The sequence below is a fragment of the Oreochromis niloticus genome, linkage group LG14 (assembly GCF_001858045.2).
Source record: "Oreochromis niloticus isolate F11D_XX linkage group LG14, O_niloticus_UMD_NMBU, whole genome shotgun sequence".
NCBI lineage: Eukaryota > Metazoa > Chordata > Actinopteri > Cichliformes > Cichlidae > Oreochromis > Oreochromis niloticus.
The window spans coordinates 3,299,190-3,322,334 of NC_031979.2; the positions used below are offsets into that span (position 1 = coordinate 3,299,190).

The window sequence follows — 23,145 nt, forward strand, 5'->3', positions numbered from 1 at the left end:
ACTTCCAAGTTCCCAACTAAGCATTTTTCCTGACCCATGGAGGCCCCGGCCACACCCCCAACCCACAGGACCCAGAGGATCCACCACCAAAAACCAGAAACCACAGATTACCTGTAGAGGTGCCATGTCCATGCTCTATCAGGTCAGAGCTTTTTGGCAGGACGTGGGTGACCTACCCTACATTAAGCAGGTGGTTTTAATATTGTTTATCTTCAAGACAGGGTGAGCGGATTCTCTGTTTTGCTCTATTTTGTAAAGTCTTGACATACTGGAGAGTCTCAGGTGCAGAGAAACCACTTAGAGCTTGTTAACCTTATAACGCAATACGAAGAGATACATCATTCTACAGTTGCAAGTAGAGAAGTGGACTGTGTGTGTGTGTGAGATGTAGAGACAGGCTGAACATTTGTGACATGAGTCAGATGCTGAGGGAGTCGGATGCATATGCTGCTGAGTGCATCTCCCCTTCTTTCCCCTATTCATTTTTTACCACACTTGCCAGAGAGGCTCAGCAGCTCATTGTAATTATCTCTGTGTATGAAAGTGTGCATGCAGGAAAGTGTGTGTACCCACATTAGATGTGATGCGATGCATTAGGCATTTCTGATGCTTAGGTGTAAAAAATCCTATTACAGCAAGCAGGACGGCGGATCGATACCTTACGGGATCTAGAGTAACGTGCTGTGTGTGTGTGTGTGTGTGTGTGTGTGTGTGTGTGTGTGTGTTGATGTGTGAGCGGGGAAGTGTTTTAACACCTCTCAGAGGTGGATTAGTGCGCGACAGCATGGAGACACTGTCAGAGGCGGTTAGTGTCAGAGAGCGGAAGAGGAAAGTGCAGAGGGAGAAAGATGGAAAGAAGGGAAGGGAAAAAGGAACAGATGGAAAGGAAGAAAGCAGTGAGGGCGAAGAGAGAAAAAGATGTGTCACTTCTGATGACAATGTGCTGTGTTTGTCCCCAGTGAATTTGGGTGGAGGGGGAGATGGAGAAAAAGAATAAAAATAGACGGAGGGGGGCCATGGAGCTGTGCCACGCTAAAGAGCTATACTGTAATCCATGCGCTTGGCAGTATGTAAAAAAGACAAACTTATGCTGCAATCACACTGAACTCTGTTAACTGAAGTGTCATTCTTCCAACAATCATTTTAAGTCATTTATCTGAAGTAAGTCTACAGTAGAAGGTGTTTCCTTCATTTTCCAACAATTATCATTGGAAAAGCTGTAATTTACAGAATATAGCACTACAAAAAACTACAACTAATTAAAAACACGCCTGACAAGCAGCCGAAAATGGAGAAATCACATCACAGTGGGATGAGCAGGCGACCGTATGCCGTATGACTGAGAGCGATAGTCTTCACTGTACTTATGCAACAAAGCTAAATAAAGGCCCCAAAAAGAACAAGAAACACTCGCATCACTAAAGAGTGAAAAAGGAAAAGGTACTGCACTGTCACATTATATGATCCTACAGAAAATTATTTCAAGTTAAAGAAAATCTGAGGATGATTTTAAAGATCATTCTGACTGGATGGGAGAAGGTGACAGTGTGACAGGTTATGTCTTATTACAAATATTTGGAAATAGTCTGAATTTATTTGGAGTACATTTCAGTATTGTATTGTTAATTTTCACATGTGATTATCTGTGGGTAAAAAAACCAAACAAATCAAAAACAAAAATGATCATTTCCAGAGGCAAAAATAACACCTACAGATGTGTTTGGATTGCTCATTTAATTAGTAATAATGTAAAATATGACAGCAGTAAATTCACATTTTAATTTATTTTTTATGATAAATGTGTCCATTTATGTTATGTCCACTGTTAGATAATACTGATAAAGAATATCACTGACATAAGTGAAATGCATTGTTGCTGTAACTGTTTTTTCTTTATAAATTCCTGAAAGTTTTTTGAAAATAAATCTTGAATTGACATTAATTAATGGTGAGAGATCAAGCATGACAAATAGTTAGCTACCTGCAGTGGAGGTTACAGTAACACGTTACAGTAATCACATTAAATTTTTTCAGTGATGCAGTCATGTAACACGTTACTGTACTATATTCTGCAATTACATTACAGTTACTGTATATCATTATTTGCGTTACAAAGTTTCTTTAGTTGTCTGAGCTTCAGGCGGATAAAAAGAAAAGAAAACATCAAACAAACGTGTTTTCCCCCTCCCTGCACTACAATCAGCTAATTTCAGTGAGGAGACGAAAATTAAAGGATTATTCTATTCGATTCTAAATGGTGGAGCGGTGCAGCAAAATAACATTTGAGGAGTGGAGATATGGAAATGACTTTTATTTTTATTGCATCTAGGACAGAAGTAACTGTATTATGCTAACACAACTTTGGCTCTCTGCTAGCACCTGCTCAGACAGCATGCTAAAGCAAAGCTCGCCAAGAAGCCAGAGCCGGCTTTGTGTTGTCGGCTTTGTATTCATAGCTACATACATAAGAAAGATTATACACGTGTCCTCATTAGGGCAGAGATTTACATTGGTGTGTGGGAGCTCAGGTCATTTTACGGAGTAATAGGAAAGTAATGTAACAAGTAGTGTAAGGGATTACTTTCTTCGACGAGTAACGTACTACATTACTTTTAAAAAAAGTAACGAGAAATGTGCAATACATTACTTTTTGTGATGAATGACCCCAACATTGGCCACCTGTAAGTTGTAAAGTAGCACACGGATGTTCTGAAGTTAGCAAAAACTTACATACCTGAGTGGGCTAGTTAGTCTTAGCAGGTAAGCTGTTTGAAAACATTAACCACATAAAAACCAGCTCACGCTCTGTTTTCATTCTCCAAATCAAAGGAGGTCACCTCGTTAACTGTACACTGAGATAACACTGGCCTTATTTTTTCAACAATATCTCAATGACTAGATATGACGGGCTTTTTTCTCATGATAGCCATCTTGTTTCTAACCATGTAATGAAGAACTAAGCTGAATTACAGTAAAGGAAGCAGAGAGCATCGCCTGTGTATGTGGCTACTGCTTCCAGTTTACTCCAAAAGGAAAAAATATACTGTCTTCATGATCTACAGACACGCACTTGCTTTTGGCATTATTCTTGTTGCAAATGGCAATTTCATCTCATCTGCATGTGCATATGGCTGTCTGGGTGTAATGACACTCAAAATCTTGCTCATACAAGCCCATAAAGATGACACTGATTAGCGCCTGTGAGGATTAAAGTGTGTGTGAGGTCACGGTACGGATGTTCCATTACTTCCCCTTCACATCTTGGAAGTTGCGGTAAGCCCCGCAGACGGAGGGATGGGCAGCCTGGCAGGGTGCCCATCACAGATTGAGGTCATGGGAATGGAAGGGTGGCACCAACAGCAACCCCCGCCCCTCGCCACTCACACCGCTGCCCTGTAACAAGCAAATGTGTCATACATGTGTTTGCGACTGTTTTCACGCTGCGGATGAACGTCAACATGTTCCTCTGTGTCAGCAGCTGCTCGACACACACACACACACACACACACACACACACACACACGCGCGCACATGCAAAAACCACGCAGACAGACATCCTCTGTTGCCAAGTTGAATTTAAAACAGATCTATATGTTGCACTACAGTAGTAGAGGCGCTATACACAATAATACAAACACTGGGAAAGACACGACATGATCACACACATCAACACGGCTTCTCTCAGTTTGCAACACACACACACGTGCACACACACACTCGAGTGGGTAGGCAGTAGGGTGAACGCGTGGCAGATGCCCGACACATTGGTGTCCGTTCAGTCACTATAAAAAGCAGCTGCTCAGTCTTCACTGCCCTCTGGCACTGCACCGCAAACACACACACACACATACACACACACACACACACACACACACACACGCAGAGGCACACATGCACTTGCTGTGTAGCTCTAATGCTGGAGGGCATTTCATCTCTCGCAGATTAAAAGTGCTGCAGCACAAAAACACCCAGAGAGAGAAAGAGAGATAAGAGCAGCACAAAAACCTGATCAGCACTCACCCATATCAATCCTTGTCACACCCTGATCTCTCTCAGTCACACACGCACAATCGCCATAAATCTCTACATGCGTCCCACCCCGACGTCCCCAAACACTCACAAACGTGCCTTTAACTCGGCACATTTCCTGAAGATTTAAAGTGAGGGAATATTAAATCTCAGAGAACATATAAAGACCAAGAAAATAGTATAAGGGGGTCAAATAGAGCAAGCAGGAGCAACTCAACAGTTATGTAAGATACATTTTCTTTCAAATAAACTCAGTGCCAGTTACAGGAACATTTTGCTGGGTTTCAGTGCACAGCTTTTCTGTTACATATTAGAAAGATATTCAAAGAATTCCAAGACCAGCAGGCAAACAACATGTAAATGTAACACTTTTGTTACTTGTTTTAACCTGGCTCTCTTTTCTTTCAGATTTTCCAGCAGATCATTTTTCTTCCTCTTTCTCTTCCTGATAAAAGCTCAGTGTTTCCCCTTCACCTGATTGCCGGTGATGACAAAATCAAACAAGCAGCCGTGATGACTGCTGAGATTGGTTGTTGTGTGCTGTCACCAGCCACGGGTCACCAAAGACACCCTGAGGCAACGGACAGGATGGGTGGAGGGGCAGAGTGGCAGAGAGGTGACAAAGGTGCCTATTGAGGAAAATAAAATCAGAAGAGGTGGGGAGTGGTTGGGGGTTCCCGGGAAATGAGGGTATTTGTCTTTAAGGAAGAGATCGGATGGCCGGGCATCTTTCTGGCCTTCATGATCACTGTTGTCAGCGCGACCGTTATAGTATAAAAATACAAGGGCCCTTTATGAGGCTGGAAGGTAATTGTGGGGTATAGGTTACTGGGGTATGTGTATTAGAAAAGGAAAGAGAGACAGAATACCACGACACAGGTGCCTGGTCTTTTAAATGGCTGCTCAAGTATGAAGGGGAGAGAGAAAGACGGCAGACAAAGTGTGTGTGAGGAGGTTTGTGTGTGGATTTTAGGGGGAACAAACCTCTGTCCTTGTCTTTTATGCCGTCACTCACGGCCCGCTCTTGCTTCTAATCCTGTATCGGTGAAAACAATGACACGGGGAACACCCCCTATCGCCTCAGGGTGGTGCTAATGGCGGTAGAGAGGTGGAGGGTCACCAAGACAACGGGACACTGTGCTGGCGGTCTAAACGGATGCATGCATGGATACTGAAACTGACATGAAAGCTGACTGAAACACTTCATGTGCAACATTCACATTTCCTGTTTGAATGTTTTCTTTCATTTAAAGGTTTCAGAGATATTACAACTCAGGGGCCAAACCACTGTGAGCGGCGGTGAGCACTGACACCTCACAGCAAGAAGGTCATGGGTTCGACTCCATCCACTGGATTGGGCCTTTCTATATTATATTCTGGCTTCACTTCAATTCAGACACATGCTTGTTTGATGAATTAATGACTCTAAATTGTCTAAAATGTTTCTCTCTCTCTGTGCTGGCCATGTGATTGAACTGCGACCTATCCAGGGTGTAGCCCACCTCGTGCCATGGCACATGGGTAGACCCCAGCCAAGAACAGCACTCAAAGACCATTTGAGTAATATCCTTTGTAAAAAACATGGACGCAGACAATGATGTCATATGTGACAACAGCTACTAGTTCCTGTTTTCAGTGTTGACTGCAACAGCCAAGGAGGCTAAAAGCAACAACATTTGGATGAGAAGGTGGCTGTTGAGCATTAATAGGAACCAAATGGACGAGTTATACAAAGAGACAACATCATCCATTGCAAAGTATGGCTGTAGAGGCTCTAACTCAGAGGTGTCAGGGGTACATCCCATTAAACCAGATGTTCTCCCTCTTCAACAGGTTAATCGTTAATTGCTTAATTACCTTGTGTAGTATGAACGGCCGTGAGGGAGGTTTTTATCAGTACGAAAAGCTGTAACACTTATTTAATGCATTTACTACAACTACACTTTCTGTCTTTGGAACGTCTGCCCCGCTTCCTTCTTTCATATAATGGTATGATCCCAGTCTGTCTTTGCATGTGATTGGCCGCACGGTGTGCCCATCAAAAAGTTCCACCCCCGCCTGCATGGATTCTCAGCTCCCACATACTGAATGTTAATAACTGACATATAAAAAAATATATTACGGCCCGCTCTAACTGTTTTATACAGGCTGAAAACAATTCTTTAAAATTGGGGATTTTGACAGGAGACTATGGGGATTGACTCAGTTTTGGAGCAATCACCTCAACAACACAGGAGGTAATGACATGAACATTTGTGGTCAGAAATGACCGCAGCAGCTATAGAAGTGACCCTCGCTCTCACAGCATCGAGTCCTTAGATCTAAGAGAAGACAATGACAGGATCTAGACGTAGGATGCAGATTAGGGATGGAGGTGGGAATCAGAGTGTTTTCAGACTGTGTTCAGATTCGAAACAGTTGGAGAATAAAAAACAAGACTGATCAGTAACAAAAGGAGTTCTACTGTTGGAGGCAATACAGATCTGAATGAAGACTTCAATCTCATTGATGTTTCTTTTTCTTTGTGTTGGTGATGAGCTTACTATAAAATAGGAAATGTGTTTTTATACCATGTCATGTTTTCCTTAGGTATAGGCCTGGAAACTGGGAAGAACATTGAATCCATTTTCATCAAACTGGTTTTCTGTGCATTTGGAGTTTGTGTAAAATAACAAATACACAGGTAATGTAGAGGAAAGGAACACCACATTTCATTTGACTTCTGACAGTAAGAGACACCTCCAGCCCACACACACACACACACACACACACACACACACACACACACACACACACACACACACACAGCAGTGGTAGCTTAGCTGTGAAAAAGTGGGGTGGGTGTGTCTAATACTGACCCCTCACTGATTGACTTGATTGATGGACTAACACACACTACTTAAATTACAACAAGGATGAACATACATGTATATATATGCAACACACACTTTGAAGAAATTTTGAGTGTATCTTTGGAAAACTAAAGATTAAAACTGAAGATTGTGGACAAGAATGCATCGTTTATTTTAGCATTTTAGTATTCGACACTGGTCTGAGAATTTGGCCTAAGTGTATCACAAACATACAGCAAACTCAGTGCCAAAGTCCAGCAGTGCTCTGAAGTGTATTCAGCCTTCTCTGATAAGGCAGCTTCATCATGTCCTGCCTGTTTAGCTCTGCCGCCAGCTAACACACTATCACTGATTCACCACCACAGATAATACACACAGACGCGCGCACACACACACGCAGATGAAAAACAGTGAGGCAGAGACGCGGCGACAAAGACAAGGATGTACACAGACACGCGCCGAAGATGACAAACAAAAACAACAAAATGGCTGATGCCACAGACGGGCCTTTTGTTGTTGTTGTTTCCTGTTGTGGAGCAGGGTGGCTTTCTTTACAGAGTCAAAACACAACTACAGCAGTGTGGACGGGAACTGGGAGATTTATCAGTGCATGAACACGCACACACACACACAGGTAAAGATTAAACAGACTCTTTCAGTCTTGTGGTGTTATCTGTTTTTCTGGTCTGTCTCCTTTTCATTCTTTTTAGATATGACCTCCTGGGCCACAAAACGCCACTGTGTAGTCTAGCTGGGATTGAGGCTGGCTTTAAACACACATGGATATGTGTGTTTAAAGCCAGCCCCCAGCAAGGCTTAGGGTGCAGATAGGGCGTATTGATACCAGCTACACGTTGCTCCTGTGTTTTGCAGCTGGTGGAAAGTGAGACAGCAGCGTTGCTGTCGTGCTCCCGTGTCCCCTCCTTAAGAGAGACATGCTGGATCAAGAAGTCACACCGTACATCACTTTCTCTGTGTGTGTGTGTCTGCAAGTGTGCGTGAGTGTGTCCCATGCAGACGGCGTCCCATCACCTCAGGGAAGACAGAGATAAGCAGAGTGTATGGGCTGAGATAAGATGCGAGCAGACACTGGGGAGACTGACTGACTGTAAGTGAGTCACTGTAGGAAGAGTGCAGCTTCATGGTCTTGCTGGGCCTGAGGACTCTCACAAACACTGTTGCAGTTTCACAGAAATGGCTCGAAAACATGACAGAATTCCTGCCAGTGTGGCAAATATTACTCAAAAGAATGGGAATGTATGGTATCTCAGTTAACATGTTTTTGCATGTCATATATTACACGTGAAGGTAAGTTCACATGTAATAAACACGCACTCCAGAAACACAGCTCTACTGTATATGAAACTGAACAACAAGACTGACACACTTTAAGGTTTGCCTATGGATATGTTTCTGATGACAACTGATATGACGGCACACAAGCACACGTGTCCACTATATTTCACATGTGACACAGAACAGTAGTAATTTATTTAGTATTAAATAAATTAATACATTTTTTAAAGACTGATAAGATTTAAACATTACTGTTAGCAGTAACAGAACACATATAACACTCTGACATATTTAGAATCCAGAGGAACTGTATGATGTTACAGCACCAGTTTAAACAGAAAGACATATCTAAGTGGACAGATCCATACACTAACCAACTTAAAGATAGACATCATTAATATTTGCGTCAGAATAAAGGTGAATGCATGCTGACCACAGTACCTATAACACACCTGATGGCACTGTAAACCGACAGCAGACCAGTCTGTTAGCAACAAGTGGCTGGGTTCCAGCCCATTTACAAACTCTATTATGTAAAGTATGTTACTGTCAGATTATTGTTTGTTTTCATTAAACCAGATGCTCCTATAGTTGGCCGACAGTGTACACCTGGTAAAAGGGCTGACTACTTGGTTTGTATTTTAGTACATGAAGAAGAAACACTACACACATGTTTTTCACAGTGGCCATGCTCTGAACTATACATCACCATCAGCTTTAATGCAGATTTTGGAAAATGTATTTATTTCTGCTCTAAAGTTTGGGATGTCAGCACGGGAGTCTACGGGGGCTGGCTCAGCCAACTGAAGTGCTACATTTGTCATGTCGATGACATGACTGGTCTTAACAAACTGCACACTGGGACATCATTTGTCTTCATCTTAAAGTCTATAAATGTTGCTAATGTTCAAGTTAAAACTGAATTGTTTCAGTTTTCATCAGCTTTCTCTATATTCTTGTAACCACGGTTACAAATACTCACTTTTAAACTGATCTGAATTCACTTAGATAAACTGTCTGCACCTCCAACCAAAGTTCTGCCACACACATTCAAGTTTTGCAGAGGGTGAGACCAAAGTGATGTGTGTCTGTGATAATGGCGGCGCCATGGCAGTGGCAGGACACAACCCCAAACCCACACACACAGACACTGATAAGCATCACCTCCATCCCTCGGCCTGGCTCTGTCCTGTCTCTCTCTGCTCTGAAGCAGTGAGAGAACACACAGAAAACACCGAGGACACTGGCTGGAGATAGCAGAACCACAGAAGGAGGAAGATGAATAGAGGTGGAAGCAGGGATGTCACCATATCAGAAATGTCGTTGTCAGTACAGGTAGAATTTCACATTCCCCACATTCAAAATCACCCTACACACTGCCTGCATATTCGCTTTCACGAATCAATATCATCCCTTAATAACTGCTTTAAGTCCTTTGTACATACGCTGCATCTTCAGAATTTTTGCATCGAACGGTGCTGTAAGTATTCAGTTCTGGTGACATCCCTCTGTCAAAGTGAAAGACAAGTACCGCTCTGAAGATCACAGCAGAGCTGCCTCACCAATCAAACTGAAATTTTATGCAATGCTTTTGTTTTATCACCACAAAAACTGCAAATATGTAAACAAATAAGCACGTCAGAGGATGTAAATGAACATTTACCTCAACACTTTATCACAGAGCCTGTGTGAATGAGTATATCTGCTTCAAGAGCCACAAAGACCTCTGTAATTTGTTTCAGTATTATAAATCACAAGGTTTATAATTTGTTATTTAATTATTAAATAATAAAATAAATACCAAAATTCCAAACAGCGAAAAGAGACGATGAATCAGTGCGGGTATTATAAACACAGACTAATATATTTGTGTATGTCAAACTTAATTTGCCTCCTCTTTAAACAGTTCAGTATAATATTTGGATTTCATTATACTGTTTAATTCATTATAAATCTACAATTAATCACTTTGAAACAGCTTTAACTATTAACAATTACATTACTGAAAAAAGGATTTGTTCTGCTTGATCTGTGAAGTGGAATCTAATTCTATCAAATTCTACATGTTAACAAAAAAGTCGGGTACCTTCTGTTTTTCTTCTGTTTCTTTTCTTTTTTAAAAACACGATATTACGGCCAAATGTGTGGGATTTGTTTTGTAACATGTATTTAAATAATGTAAATACAGGTTATGGGTGAACGACAGAAAGTGGTCATGTTCAATAGCAAAGACAAACACGGTAAATAAATAATGGTCAAACCGCATCTACGTTAGTCGGTTCATAAAGCACCTTTGGGTACGTGTTGAAAAGTAGCAAAGGCTGGACGACAAAAGACGTGCAATCAGATGTGTAAAACTATTTGTGACACACCTTCTTGTGACACCAGTCGCAAATATTTCTTGACGCCTGACTGAAAAAGCGAGTGGTGGCTGTGTGTCAGTGTGAGGGCAGATCAGATGAATGAAACTCTGTCACAAGACACAGCAGATAATGCCACAGATGCCACAGACGCTTCTCTATCTCCTTCATCAAACACAGAACAACAGGATATAATGTCACGCAATAAAGGATGATTCCTCGAACCCGCTGGCAGTAGAACCAGGCTCACAAACACACTTTCGCAATGCCTGTGTTGAGAGTAAAAGACATATTTTACAGGAAATCCTCTGAGTGGGATTGGATTATCAAACATCATAACCAGATTAAAGCAGCCATGCTATTAAAGATCACTTGGAGTCAAATCAATCCTGTCAAATAGCTAATAGACTTTGCAAGCCTATTCAGACACACTGTCACACAATGCATATAAATACACTGGAATACAACAGCAATGCGACAGAAGATCTACAGCTGTGTACGGTGGGATGTAGCAGAAGTGCAGATTAAGAGTGTAAAAGGCTTTGCACTCCTAATCGACCTGGATGGGATTGTTCAGCTGTTATACAATAACAGAGCAAATCTCTTTGCAGATATAGCCATAAACATGACTATTGTGCAGTTAGCTGGGTTAGGCTAATTGGCAGCTCTAAACTGCCCGTAGGTGTGAATGTGAGTGTGAATGTTTGTCTGTGTCAGACTGGCGACCTGTCCAGGGTGTACGCTGGGATAGGCTCCAGCGCCCCCACAACCCCGACAAGGATGAGTCGAAGAGAATGTATGGATGGTGGGTTTTTTATTATTTATATCGTTTCGTGTTACACCTTGGAAACGTGTCTCTCATAAACCTTGAAGCAAAGAAACTATTACCTGCTACTTCTATTAGTATGCATCTCTACAAAAAAGCACAGCTATTTTGGGACACTCACTTTATAATTCCAACCAGGAATGTTACAGCATTTTAGTCCACCCAGTAAGAAGATTATAGACAGTTTTTGTGTTTTTTGTTTCGGTCTAGCTGTGAGATATCATTATACCATAAACCTAACTGCTTAAATGTGTAAATAAATGAAAGAGAAAGAAGAAAGTGAATAAAGTGTTTTTAAAATTCTAATGAATTTTGACATTTCTTAAATTTGACATTTCTATGGCCTATAAAAATGCGTCTCATTGCCAAGACGTCACAAAAAACATCTCATGATGGATAAAACCAGTGAGCTCTATTTTCTTGCAAAACATACCAATGGTTATAGAATAATTTCTAAGGTGTCACTGAGCACTGAGTGGGGCTATAAATCCATTTCACCATAAACCGGTGCTCATTTCAGACAGAGGAAGAAAAAGAATTATCAGAAGAGTTGTCCAAGAAGCAAGGATCACTTCCAGAGAGCACCAGAAAGACCTGGAATCAGCAGGTACAAGTGATTAAATAAATAAATAAATAAATTATGCACCATGGCCTTTATGAACACTCACCACACAACACTCGGTGGGTTAAGTACAAGCATGCTGAAAGCAGGTTTAAAGATTGCTGACCAACATTTAGACAAGGCTGTGAAATACAAGGTCAAAAGGCGCTGCACATAATCACCCCCAAAACACAAAAAAATCTGCTGCTATCTACCAGGATGATGACGAGGAAACTTCGGTTTCACCAAACACACAGCCGAGGAGACTCTCAATACAATCTATGGAAAGAACTAAAGCTCAGAGTTTATGGGAAGAACCCACGAAGACTTCTTGTGTGGAAGAAGAATGAGCCAAAATCACAACTGAGCAACTAATTTCTTCATATAGGACATCACCAACAAAGGCTTTTGTATCAAGTATATAAATATACACTTTTTCTATGTGTCATTTGTCATTATTAGACATAACTTGTGTGGATTTGATAGGTTTTAACATCATCTGGTGATAACTTCATATCAACAGCACCATTAGAAATATACTCCATTAGAAAGTTGGTGATGCGTTCAATACTTATATATATAATTTAGGTGAAAAAAACAACAACATTTGTACAGATGTGAAAACAACGTTCTGTCAAAGTAATATAATTTATCAGATTCAGATTAGTGTTTAGCATGAATGTGTGAAGTGCATGACCACCGTGACAGAGCAGAAACAATGTAACAGCCTCAGCTGAAATGACTGATGGGAACAAAATGCAACACATTTAACAACTTCACACCTCAGCAGAGTATCTGCAGTAAAACAATGAAATTGAAGAAGCAAAGGTGTGCAACAAAAGGGAAGAGTGGATATTTAAAGTTTCTTACCTGATCCTGCATCCATGATGTTGGACTGGCCGCGACGATCAGCCACCAACCGCGATGAGCCGGGCATGCTGACAGGCTCTGAACGTACTGGCTGGATCCTAAACATGTTTATTATGCATCCGTTACTACACACACGCGCACACAAAAAGAACACACATCCACTGGGATCCAGATGCTTATTTAACTGGAGATCTGGTCTGTTGTTTCAGTGATTAAGTATAAAGCTGCTGACACTACAGGCTTCATTGATGTGGAATCTATCCATGATTATTAGAATATTAGGATCATTTCTGATTAATGACCAGCTCCACATATAGATCCTCTTTGCGTTTAGGCTGGTGCGCATTTCTATGAGAACAAATTTAAAGTACCTGAGGCTGTGGAGGTCCAGGTCGTCTGTGTCAAAGTCCAAAAGGGGCTGCTGAACATCGCTGGGGCCCTGGGACTGAAGCACAGAGGATGAAGAGGAGATGACTGTGGTCTGGCCTGAAGGATGAATGGTCTTAAACTGAAATTGGGGGCCCATCCACAGGCGCCGGTGGGGGCCTGTATGAGTCACAATCTCCACCTGAAATGAGAGGTTTGAACTAAATATGGTTCATTCAATCAGTTTTATTTAGATTATTAGGAAGACGCGATCATTTGTATGACATGCTCCAGGCTGGATTTCACAGGGTGGCTCTGGCATCTATGTGCCAATGCTCAAAAATTCCATGCAGTACTCAGATGAACTCAGTTACATGACATCAAACTAAAAGCTTGCTGTACTTGTGTACCACTAAAAGTCTGACGATGATGTCAGAACTCATCAATGTCTTGTGTGTGTTGGAAGTGCTAGCAGCCTGATGGGAAGCCTTCCCAGAGGGTTAATAGAAGTGTGACACTAGCAACGGCATGGCAGCAAAGCTGAGGTGAGGCCTACAGGGACAATAAGATGGCACTGCTATGGCAGGCGGTCCATGGGCGCCTGAGCTGAGTGGCACTAATGCTGGCTAAAAGTAGGATAGGAGAAGGTTATGGAGTGGCTGACTCATAAACATCAGACTATTACTGCCTTGTCTATTCTCCATCTCCTCTTTGCCTTTATTGAACAACCGTCTCCTGCCTCAGACTCCTGCTTTTCACTGCTCTCCCAAGCCGTCTCTGACTTTGAATGCCTGCAGCAATTAGCACGCTTCTTGGTGTTTCACTATTCAGATGTCATTATCTTTACTTCATACACATCTGTCTCTCAGCTCAGCTGAATATTTTCCTCCACTATACAACTAACATCTTAAACAATCTCAACTTTGCTGTGTCTGCTTACATGCACACAGACATTAGATATGTGAGGTCTATCACAGCTGTGCAAATTAGGCCACAGAAGGAGGGAGGATTGTCACTTTGCATGTGTGTATGCTTTTCCAGTTAACACCATCAATGTCACGCCCAGCTGCAGAGCCGAGACAGCTGCCAGCGTGCTCTCTTTGCAATGGCACGGTAGGTCCAGATGTTACAGTCCAGTAACAACCCCAAATGCCCATCCCCTTGCAGACTTGTTGGACAGAGCTAGTTGACATGTTGCCACAGATTTGCCCATGCTGCTGTAGCCTCGAAACCAAATGAGATCAAGCTAGCTGCCTCTGTCTGTGCAAAACATTTTTGTTTCTCTCAACCGTACGCGTCATCTTCTTCTTTATTTTTTTTGGACAGGCTGAATATTTTTACTCTTTGTTGTCAGTTGTTTTCATTTAGTGAAGTATTTACCATATGCATTTAAGGGGTTGTGCTTGTGCATTTTTTAAATGTTCCTGTTATCTAATACTTAAAGGCAACACATCTCTTGCAAATAAACTGTCCTCTAATCCATTTACGTATTAGGAGACAATTAAGACTTGAACCGAGGTGGACTGTATAAGGACAGCAGTTTGTGTTGTCTACTCACAGTCAGCTGAAGGGCAACTGACACTGACAGGCACCAAATGGCACAGCACTGCAGTGAGCTGAAGCACTGACATGGAGGGTCACAAACCTCACATTTCATTAGGGGATGGCCGATCAATCCTAAATCCCAATCTAATGCCAAAATGCCCACTGAAAATCTAATGAGGGCCACTGATATGATATAATGAAATCCACAAGGCAGTAGTTAGCCTCTAATTCAATATAGCCTATATGTATTTAGCTCTTCTCAATCCACAAAGCTATTATGGTTGGTATCTGTGCTTTTCTTCATATTCTAGAGAAACCGAAGCAAAGAGGAAACTAACCACTATACCCATATATCAGTTATGGTATAATATCCCAAATTCTTTGTCCAAATGATTTAGTTTTAATGCTGGAAGAGCTGTAGAGTTAAATCTTCAATCACTGACAAATACATTCTTATCACTGCTCTGACAGGAAGTCACCCAAAATACAGGTTAGTGCGAGGGATAGTTTTGCTCCTGGCAAACTATCATGGCAGATTTGAACCAGGGCCTCTGCTAGCTAAGCGAAGTACATTTTACCCAATCAATTATGTATGCAGTGGAATTATTGATGATGAAAATGTAGTGGGCTACCTGCCGACACTAGCGATAAGTGCTACTTGTGTTAACCAAGCTGAAAAGACCCGGGTGAGTGTGTCGGATTCGCGCACTCAACCAGGTTATTTCAGTACAGTTTTGAATTGTGTTTTTTCAGGTAAAAATACAAAATAATTAGCTTTTTACAACACAATCAGACAGTTATGTCAAAGTATAATTAAATACGGACAGTTATGTGCAGGGTTTTCACTTGGGTTGGGAAGAAGTTTCCAACTAAAAGAATTTACATTTTTAATTTACCTTCTTTCCATCATTAAGGGGAAAAAGTTATCCAAATCTACCAGGCCCTATGTTAAAAAGTCATTGCTCCCTCAACCCAATAACTGGTTGTACCAGTGCGATAACTGGCAATGATGGTTTCACTGTGGAGGAATTTGGGAAGTGTCTGAGCAGGCCAGCTTATTTTGGTCATGCCAAGTTATCTCAATTAGATTCAAGTCCAAACTTTGACTCAGCCTCTGCAAAGCATTTCATTTGGTTTAATTTGAGTTTTTGTCTTTTACTATTCTGCAATGGACTTGCTGGTGTGTTTCAGATCATTGCCTTGCTCCATAAGCCAAGTTCGCGTCAGCTTCAGCTGAAGAACGGATGGCTGGACATTTTAATTCAAGATTTTCTGTTAGAGAGCACAATTTATCGTTCCACCGATTACGACAGGTCATCCAGGTCCTGTGGCAGCAAAGCAGTCCCACAACGTCACACTACCACCACCATGTTTGACTGTTGGTATGACATTCATTCATTCATCTTCCAAAATGCTGTGTTAGTTTTATGCCAGATGTAACGAGACTCAAACCTTGGAAAAACTGAGCATTTCCCCAGTCTTGGGGGTCATAAAGTTGTTTCTGGCAAATGTGAGGCCGGCCTTTTTGGTCAGCAGTGGTTTTCCATGGGAACTCTCCTGTGGATGCCATTTTTGCACAGTCCCTTTCTTATTGCTGAATCATGAACTTTGACCTTAACTGAGAAAAGTGAGGCCTGCAGTTCTTTAGATGCTTTTTTTGGTTATTTTGTGATCTCTTCAAGTAAGTTTGGTAGATCAGCAACCCCTGGGAAGGTTAACGCTGTTCACAATTTTCTCAATTTGTGGAGAAAAGACTGTCAGTGTTGTTCAGTGCAGTTCTAAAGTCTTAGAATAATTTTTGTAACCTTTACTAGACTAATAGATTTGAGTGACTTTCTTATCTGTTCTTGACTGTCTTCAGCTCATGGCATGGTGTGTTGCATTTGAGCCTGGTTCACTATGCTAGGTGTGTCAGGAAATCAAACCCAGCTTTTCAAAAAATGTGGTTAATCATAGTAAATTTATTAGGGTACTTTTTACTTTTTCACATAAGGCCAGGTAGGTTTGGATAGGAAAATTATTTCATGATCGATATGTTAACAAAAAAAAGCTTTTTAACAATAAACAACTTCAGACGACTGTATAATTTTGCCAAAGAGACAGTGCAAAAGAGTTGCTAACCCCACTAGTTTTTTATGCATTTACAACAATATTTCTATTAACCTGATGAATGTCAAGTTATTATCTTCCACTGAACTTTTTGAATCTCTCTAACTATTCCGATTTGACTGATGCTCTAGTGTTTACCTGCTGATATCAGCGAGTAAACACTGGAGTATCAGGTGGAAGTTCAGTGGATAGATTAAACCTTTCTTGCTTAAGCTAAAACAGGCCTATGCCATATTATGGCACAAGGTTGCCATAGAGTCCCACTGTGAGCTGTCTTCTTTTAAATTACACACAGTTACTTGACCCACAGATTACACCTAAAAGTGCAAACTTATTTTTGTAATCCAGGATTAAGTTCAGGAGCAGGTCTCACTTTAATATGATGTTTGCAATGAAGAGTCATTAACTGATTTATTGGCTCTTTGAATTGGTATTTGCTCATTTAAGTTAAAATTTAGAAGAAGTAAAATCAAAATATTAAACATTTTCTTTTTAACTCACTCTAAGTCACTGTCATGTCAAACAGAAGCTTTACCTGAGAGAGCCACTCCTCATCCTCCTGGCCACTGTGGTCTGAAGCCAGACTGTCGGATGACTCATGACGTGTGATTGGGCCGGGGCTTCCTGGGGGTATAGCTGGGAAAAAAGGAATACACAAGAATTATATACTTGAAAGCTGACGATAGCCAACGTCCAGTACTGTCACAGTTCTCAAGCCAAAAGATTAAGTGTAAAAGTCAAGTTCCATCCCTCCAAATACAGCACATTTACAGCTATTGGAAAAGGATATCAGAAAGGCAAAGTAGGGCAATGAATCTCATATTACTAATTAGAATTTACACAAATTAGCATGTGAAACTAATTTAAAAAACAAAAGTGGTGTACCAAATGTGTTATTACAGCCTAACTGTGTGATTAGGCCTTAAGCCCATGTGTATGAGCGTATACATCGTATATCATACACATGGGCTGAGTGAGGTTAGTTTAAGCTAAGATACAATAAGTTTACAGTTAATGACTCAGTGGATGAAAGCTAGTGTTTTGGGACAACATCAAAAATCCCAATCCCATGTTCTCATATGTGTATGGTGGTGCGTCCAAGTGTCATTAAAAAAGCAAGAGTCTGTTTGTCACAGAGACTCAGGGACAGATGGAGCTGCAGAAGGCTTGAATAAGCAGGGATGGAGAACGAGCCCTGATGCGCAGAATCAGTCTTTCTCCGTCTCCTGCTGCAGGGATGGCGTTTCTTTAACACAAGCATGGCTAATACACTCATCAAGTCAACATCTGGAGCATAGGAGGCACTTCTAACTATATCCCCATACACGCTCCAGGTGTTCAGACATCCTCGATGGAGGCAGTTTGGTCTTTGACGCCTATTTAGTGAAATGCCACATCATCCCTCACCCACACCTCACCCCAACATACTCACATAGAACTATGCCGTCACAAGTTTCTTAAACTTGGTTCTGAAACAAAATCCCAAACTGATCTGATGACTGAGTGTCATCTGCAAATTTAAATCACATCAGTACAACTAAGAAGAGAAATGAGTAAAAGTGCCTGGGAAAGTAGTAAAACACATTGTGGCATAACAAATTCAACACATTGAAGGCTTCCTTGTGGCCTAGAAAAAACATAAGAGCATTTGCTTCTTAACAGGTGGCCAAACAGAAATATGAGACTTTTTAACACCGAAAGCTTCTCCTTATTTCCTATTTGACAAAAGGAGGCTACTTTTTCAAGGACAGCTTCTTGGTGAGGTTAGCATTAGGAAATGTTTATTCCCCTTTTGTCAACTGACAGTATTTGTGCCATTATATCTATAAGCGTATCAGATTTAATTAAGTGGATACAATCACTAGACAGTGAATCAACAATTTCTGAGTAATAATAATAATTTAAAAAGCAACTATGTATCTGTGATTTTATTAACAGGTTCTTTGTGTTATTGTGGTGCTAGTAAAATACTCCATGCAAATGTACAGTGTGATTTAAAAGAAAGCTTTGACTCAATTTTTATTAAATACAAAACATCTCTCCAAACAACTGCCGTAGGTCACTATTGCACGTCATAGATACAGTGTCCATTTCCTCCTCCCCACTGTAGCTGAGACTAGCTCAGGCTGGTGTTTGTAGCAGGAGAGCTCAGTTTTGTGTCTAGTCAATAAAAAGCAACACAGATCAGCTGAAATGTGCTAAAGGTCCTTACTGTATCTTCTGGGGAAGAAAGTGTGATATATATGATATGTTGTGGATAATGCGCGCCTGTGTGTTACTCACAAAATACAGACATTTTCAAAGTAGAAAAGTACCATTGTCATTTTTTAACAACCATTTCTTTGTATTTATAAAACAAGATTAATAGCATCACAGTGGCCTGGCATATGTATTGGCTAAACAGTGTGAGGAATTTTGGGTATGCAACCTAAGCATGCATAACTCCAAAAAACAGCACACAGCTTGGCAGTGATGACACTTTTTATTGTTTTTAATAGTCGATTTCACTTCTTTGTATGTTAGAAGTTTAGTCTTCTGCCACTGGCTGAAGGACCAAAAGTGGCCCAAGCAAGAGCAGCCCTCAGACAGGCTGCTGCACATATTTTTCACTCTACCCTCTGGTGATTGTAAATGACTACAACATGTAAAACGACGGTCTGCAAAGCCAATAAAAGCAAAAAACACCTGCATGTTGAGTACTTGTGAATACATCAAATATGTTTTTGTTGCTTTGCTTCTTATTTGGGAGAAGCGACCCTTTCATGACCTACAGATGTCCTGGAGAAGAAAAGTGTGCAAGGCTTACAGTAAGAGGGAGAACAGGGAGAGAAGGTTTCTCATGTCCTTTTAATGGAAGAGAGCTGAACAAAGCCTGCGTTGTGTTACTTATTAAACAAAATCACAACTCCCCTATTTCCTCCCGGTGCATTCACTCTCCTGCCTGGCTGTCCCTCACTCTCTTGTTCTCCTTCACTCTCTCTCCCTGCTCTCTGACCCTTGGGGCCAATAGCTGTTCCCTAATTAATTATTGATGTTCTAAAGCAGTTGTTGGACTGGCTGGATCGGGTTTCCAGTGGGTGGGTGTGGGGGTTTTCAATGGTCAGTGTCGCAGCCAGGCTCCATTATGGAGAGCTAGTGGTCATCCCCATGGGTCAGGCAAAGACACAACCCTTTCGCACGTGTTTGTTAGTGTGTATGTCAGGAGCCAGACTGACACTAGCAGTTACTGTAGTATCTACTCATCATAGCATCTAGCTAGCCAACCACTCGGCCTTCTGCTGCTTCTATAGTGGTCATTAGTGGCTTTTAAGAGACAGAATGTCAATGCAATTTCACAGAGAGCAAATTTTTTAAGTGCAAACGTATCACATTGCACTCAAGAAAGGAGTCTCACTGTATAGTTAGATCCACAGTGAATATGTTCTGTTGTTGATGGATTTAAAGACACATCAGCTAATGAGCAAGTGGCACGGTGCCATCACTCCACAACCATCAGAGGAATGGAAAAGGACCGGTCAGTGGGAAATTTGGGAAAATGTACAAAATGTTCTCTGACTCCCAGTATGGATTCTTTCCTGAAGTAGCCAACAAATTAAAAAAGAAAAGAGTCGAGTCTTCAACAGGCAAACCTTTCCTTTCCATACAATCTTTGAAGTGAAATCTGTAAAATCCTTTCCTATTACAAAAAAATGCACAAATCTTATCTATGGAAGATGGACAAAAAAAGAAAGTACCGACTTTTACACTACGCCTTTATAAGGAAAAAAGAAAAATGTTATTTCTGTATAGACCCAACAAACAGCAAACTGCCAGCTATGCTAATGGTCTGCTGAACATAAACAAGTCTCGTGTTTATGGGGGAAGAGCTGAGAGAAAACAAACCTGTAACTACTAATTGTTTGTGAAATATTAAAAAGCAGTAACTGATATTTTTTAATATTTCTTGTAAAAGTCTGTGATATTAAAATTAAGTTTCTGACACATGATTGAGAAAACATCAAAAGCTTCACTTTGGGGTGGACTAAGAAGAGGGATATATTTTTAAAATTGTACAACAGTGTATGAAGCATCTATATTTGTTAACCAAAGGAAGCACATTGATCATTAATCAGTAGACTGAGTCAGTAAGGTAAACTGTCACATGTAATTTATAATTAAGGCTCTTTTATTTACTTTGGTGCTTTTGCAAATATATACACAAATAAAGAGACTCCCACTCCACCCGTAATCATCTCCCACACAACCACCAACAAGGAACAGAGTTGTCTGTGTCACAGTCTTTATTGACTGTGAAGAGAGAGGCGCTTTGCTGTGCTGAAGGCCAGTAGCCAATGGCCTGTTAGTCAGAGCACTGAAGCAGGGAGTCAGAACAAGAACAAAGGCTGCCTAGGTATTGATGTAGCCTGACCTCCTGGGGACTAGGGGCCAGGGGCCAGACAGGCTGATCTCCAGGGAAAGATAAGGGGCTAACAATCTGATAGATCTGGAAAGCTGGCCGCACGGTGGACACAGGATAGCTGTCTTGTCTCGAACGCTTACTCTGTTCTAATTTTTGTGGATGATTTTTTGTCTTTTTATATTTTTTTCTCCCCCTTTGTAGGTCGCCCAGAATTTTTTTGTCGCCAGACACTTCAGTCGCTATGCTTCTTCTCAACTTCTCCACCTGTCTTTCTTCTCACTTTCCTCTCTTCTCGCTTTCCTCTTCTGAGTACTGCTCTGGCAGATAGGTGCTGGCATACTGACAGAGTAGGATAGCTTAGTCATTATGTATCATTCAGTGCGCAATTGACTGACAGTTCCTTCATTCATCCAGCGCTACACTTACTGCATCCTTTCTCTGCCTCCCTTTGATTACTGACCCAGTCATGGCGCCACGGTTTCTTTTTACCAAATGCCTGATGCTCCAGAGCCTTCACTCTGGCCCCTCTCTCGAAGCAATTAGATCTATTGACGAGGCAACTGTGGCTGGCCTGTCATGGGCCTCAAAGTCCCAAGAGAACTGCCAAACCAGCCAGTCAGTCAGTCTCCACAATTAGCACATTATATGACAGGTAGGGAGGGGAGGGCGTGGCCAAAAAGCATAGCCTCAATTTCTGTCACCAGGCTCAAAGGAGCCAGCCAGAAATCTAGGTGGTAAATTATTCACCGGTTTGTTTGCACCAGAGCAGCTTTGCGGTGAGGGAGAAAGGTGTTGGAAAACATTTTGCGCACAGCTAGATAAATATCAGCCTCCCACCGCCGCCACAAAAAAATAAAAAAATGGGAAGAACTGGATGTAGTTAATGAGGCTGCAAACATTTCACATTCATTCGTTCAGTTATTCTGTTACCCCTCTCTGACACCTTAGACCAAAAGCAAAGGAAAAAGGGCCTATTCACACACTCACCCAAAAGAGCGCTTTTTGGGAAACAGAGATTCTATGTTTCCATTTCGCTACGAGAGGATTCCCCAAACACCAACAACAAGTCTGCTTTTATTAAGCCAGATCGTACTACACAATCTCATCTGTTGTGAGTATACTGTGCCTCTCTCTCTGCCTTATCTCTGTAAGCAGTGCTGTGCGTTGTTATATCTTCTACTTGGCTGAGTGCTGCCAGTAGCTGCTATAGATGGACAGGTAGAGATAGTGACCATGAAGTGGCGCCACCGCTGCCTTTTATCATCCCGTCCTGGAGGCTCCGGTCTGGCCTGACCCTGGCCCTTCCTCTCCCCTTTCTATTCCTTTCCCTGTATATTGCATTTTTAATCAGGCTGGGTCATCCAATACAGAGCCACGAGACTGGAGACCATGGCCTGTCAGTCAAGTGCTGCCACCTTTTTTCCTTGCACCACCTTTCTAGAAACATGGTCTGTCTGTAGGACAATTAGCTAAAAGGGACATTTATCAAGACATCTTGCCCTTCCTTTCTTTAAATCCTTTACTGCCCCTGTTTCTTAATATACAGTCAGCTATCTTCTCCCTTGTGATGCATGTTATCAGCGATGTAAATTACACCTATATAACCCAAGAGCCATGTGCGTTTTCAGGTTCCTATGTCTTGATATTTATGCTCTGCAAGAGGCTGGACCGGCAGCTTACGGCCGTGCTGCAATTCATCCCGAGGTCAAATCGAGCCCTTCTCCTGGATCACTTCTTTGCTGTGCTGCCAAGCCCTGGAGGAAACGGCAAAGGAGACGGACTGGCAAAAGGAGCGCATGCTGAGAAATAGGACGTTGAGAGTCGCTGCCCGGGTGCAAAGCGCAGAAATGGAAGATGGCACTCCGAGAGCAGCTCAGTCGGTGGTGGTGGTG

The 23,145-nt window shown here is 41.6% G+C and overlaps 1 protein-coding gene across 8 annotated transcripts in view; it reads right to left on the bottom strand.

Annotated features, from left to right (window-relative positions):
• bcas3 (BCAS3 microtubule associated cell migration factor) overlaps positions 1 to 23,145 on the bottom strand; it is a 315,717-nt gene that overhangs the window by 190,232 nt on the left and 102,340 nt on the right. For 6 of the 8 annotated variants that reach the window (XM_019367610.2, XM_013276535.3, XM_019367613.2 and 3 more), the window contains 3 exons: positions 17,390 to 17,490; positions 13,206 to 13,402; positions 12,835 to 12,932 (listed from right to left, as the gene is read on the bottom strand). In XM_019367610.2, coding sequence (XP_019223155.1) covers positions 12,835 to 12,932; positions 13,206 to 13,402; positions 17,390 to 17,490 — 396 coding nt within the window. Of the gene's footprint in view, positions 1 to 3,188; positions 3,394 to 12,160; positions 12,244 to 12,834; positions 12,933 to 13,205; positions 13,403 to 17,389; positions 17,491 to 23,145 lie in introns of those variants that run through there. The other 2 variants (XM_019367615.2, XM_025898388.1) reach the window with 2 other exon arrangements.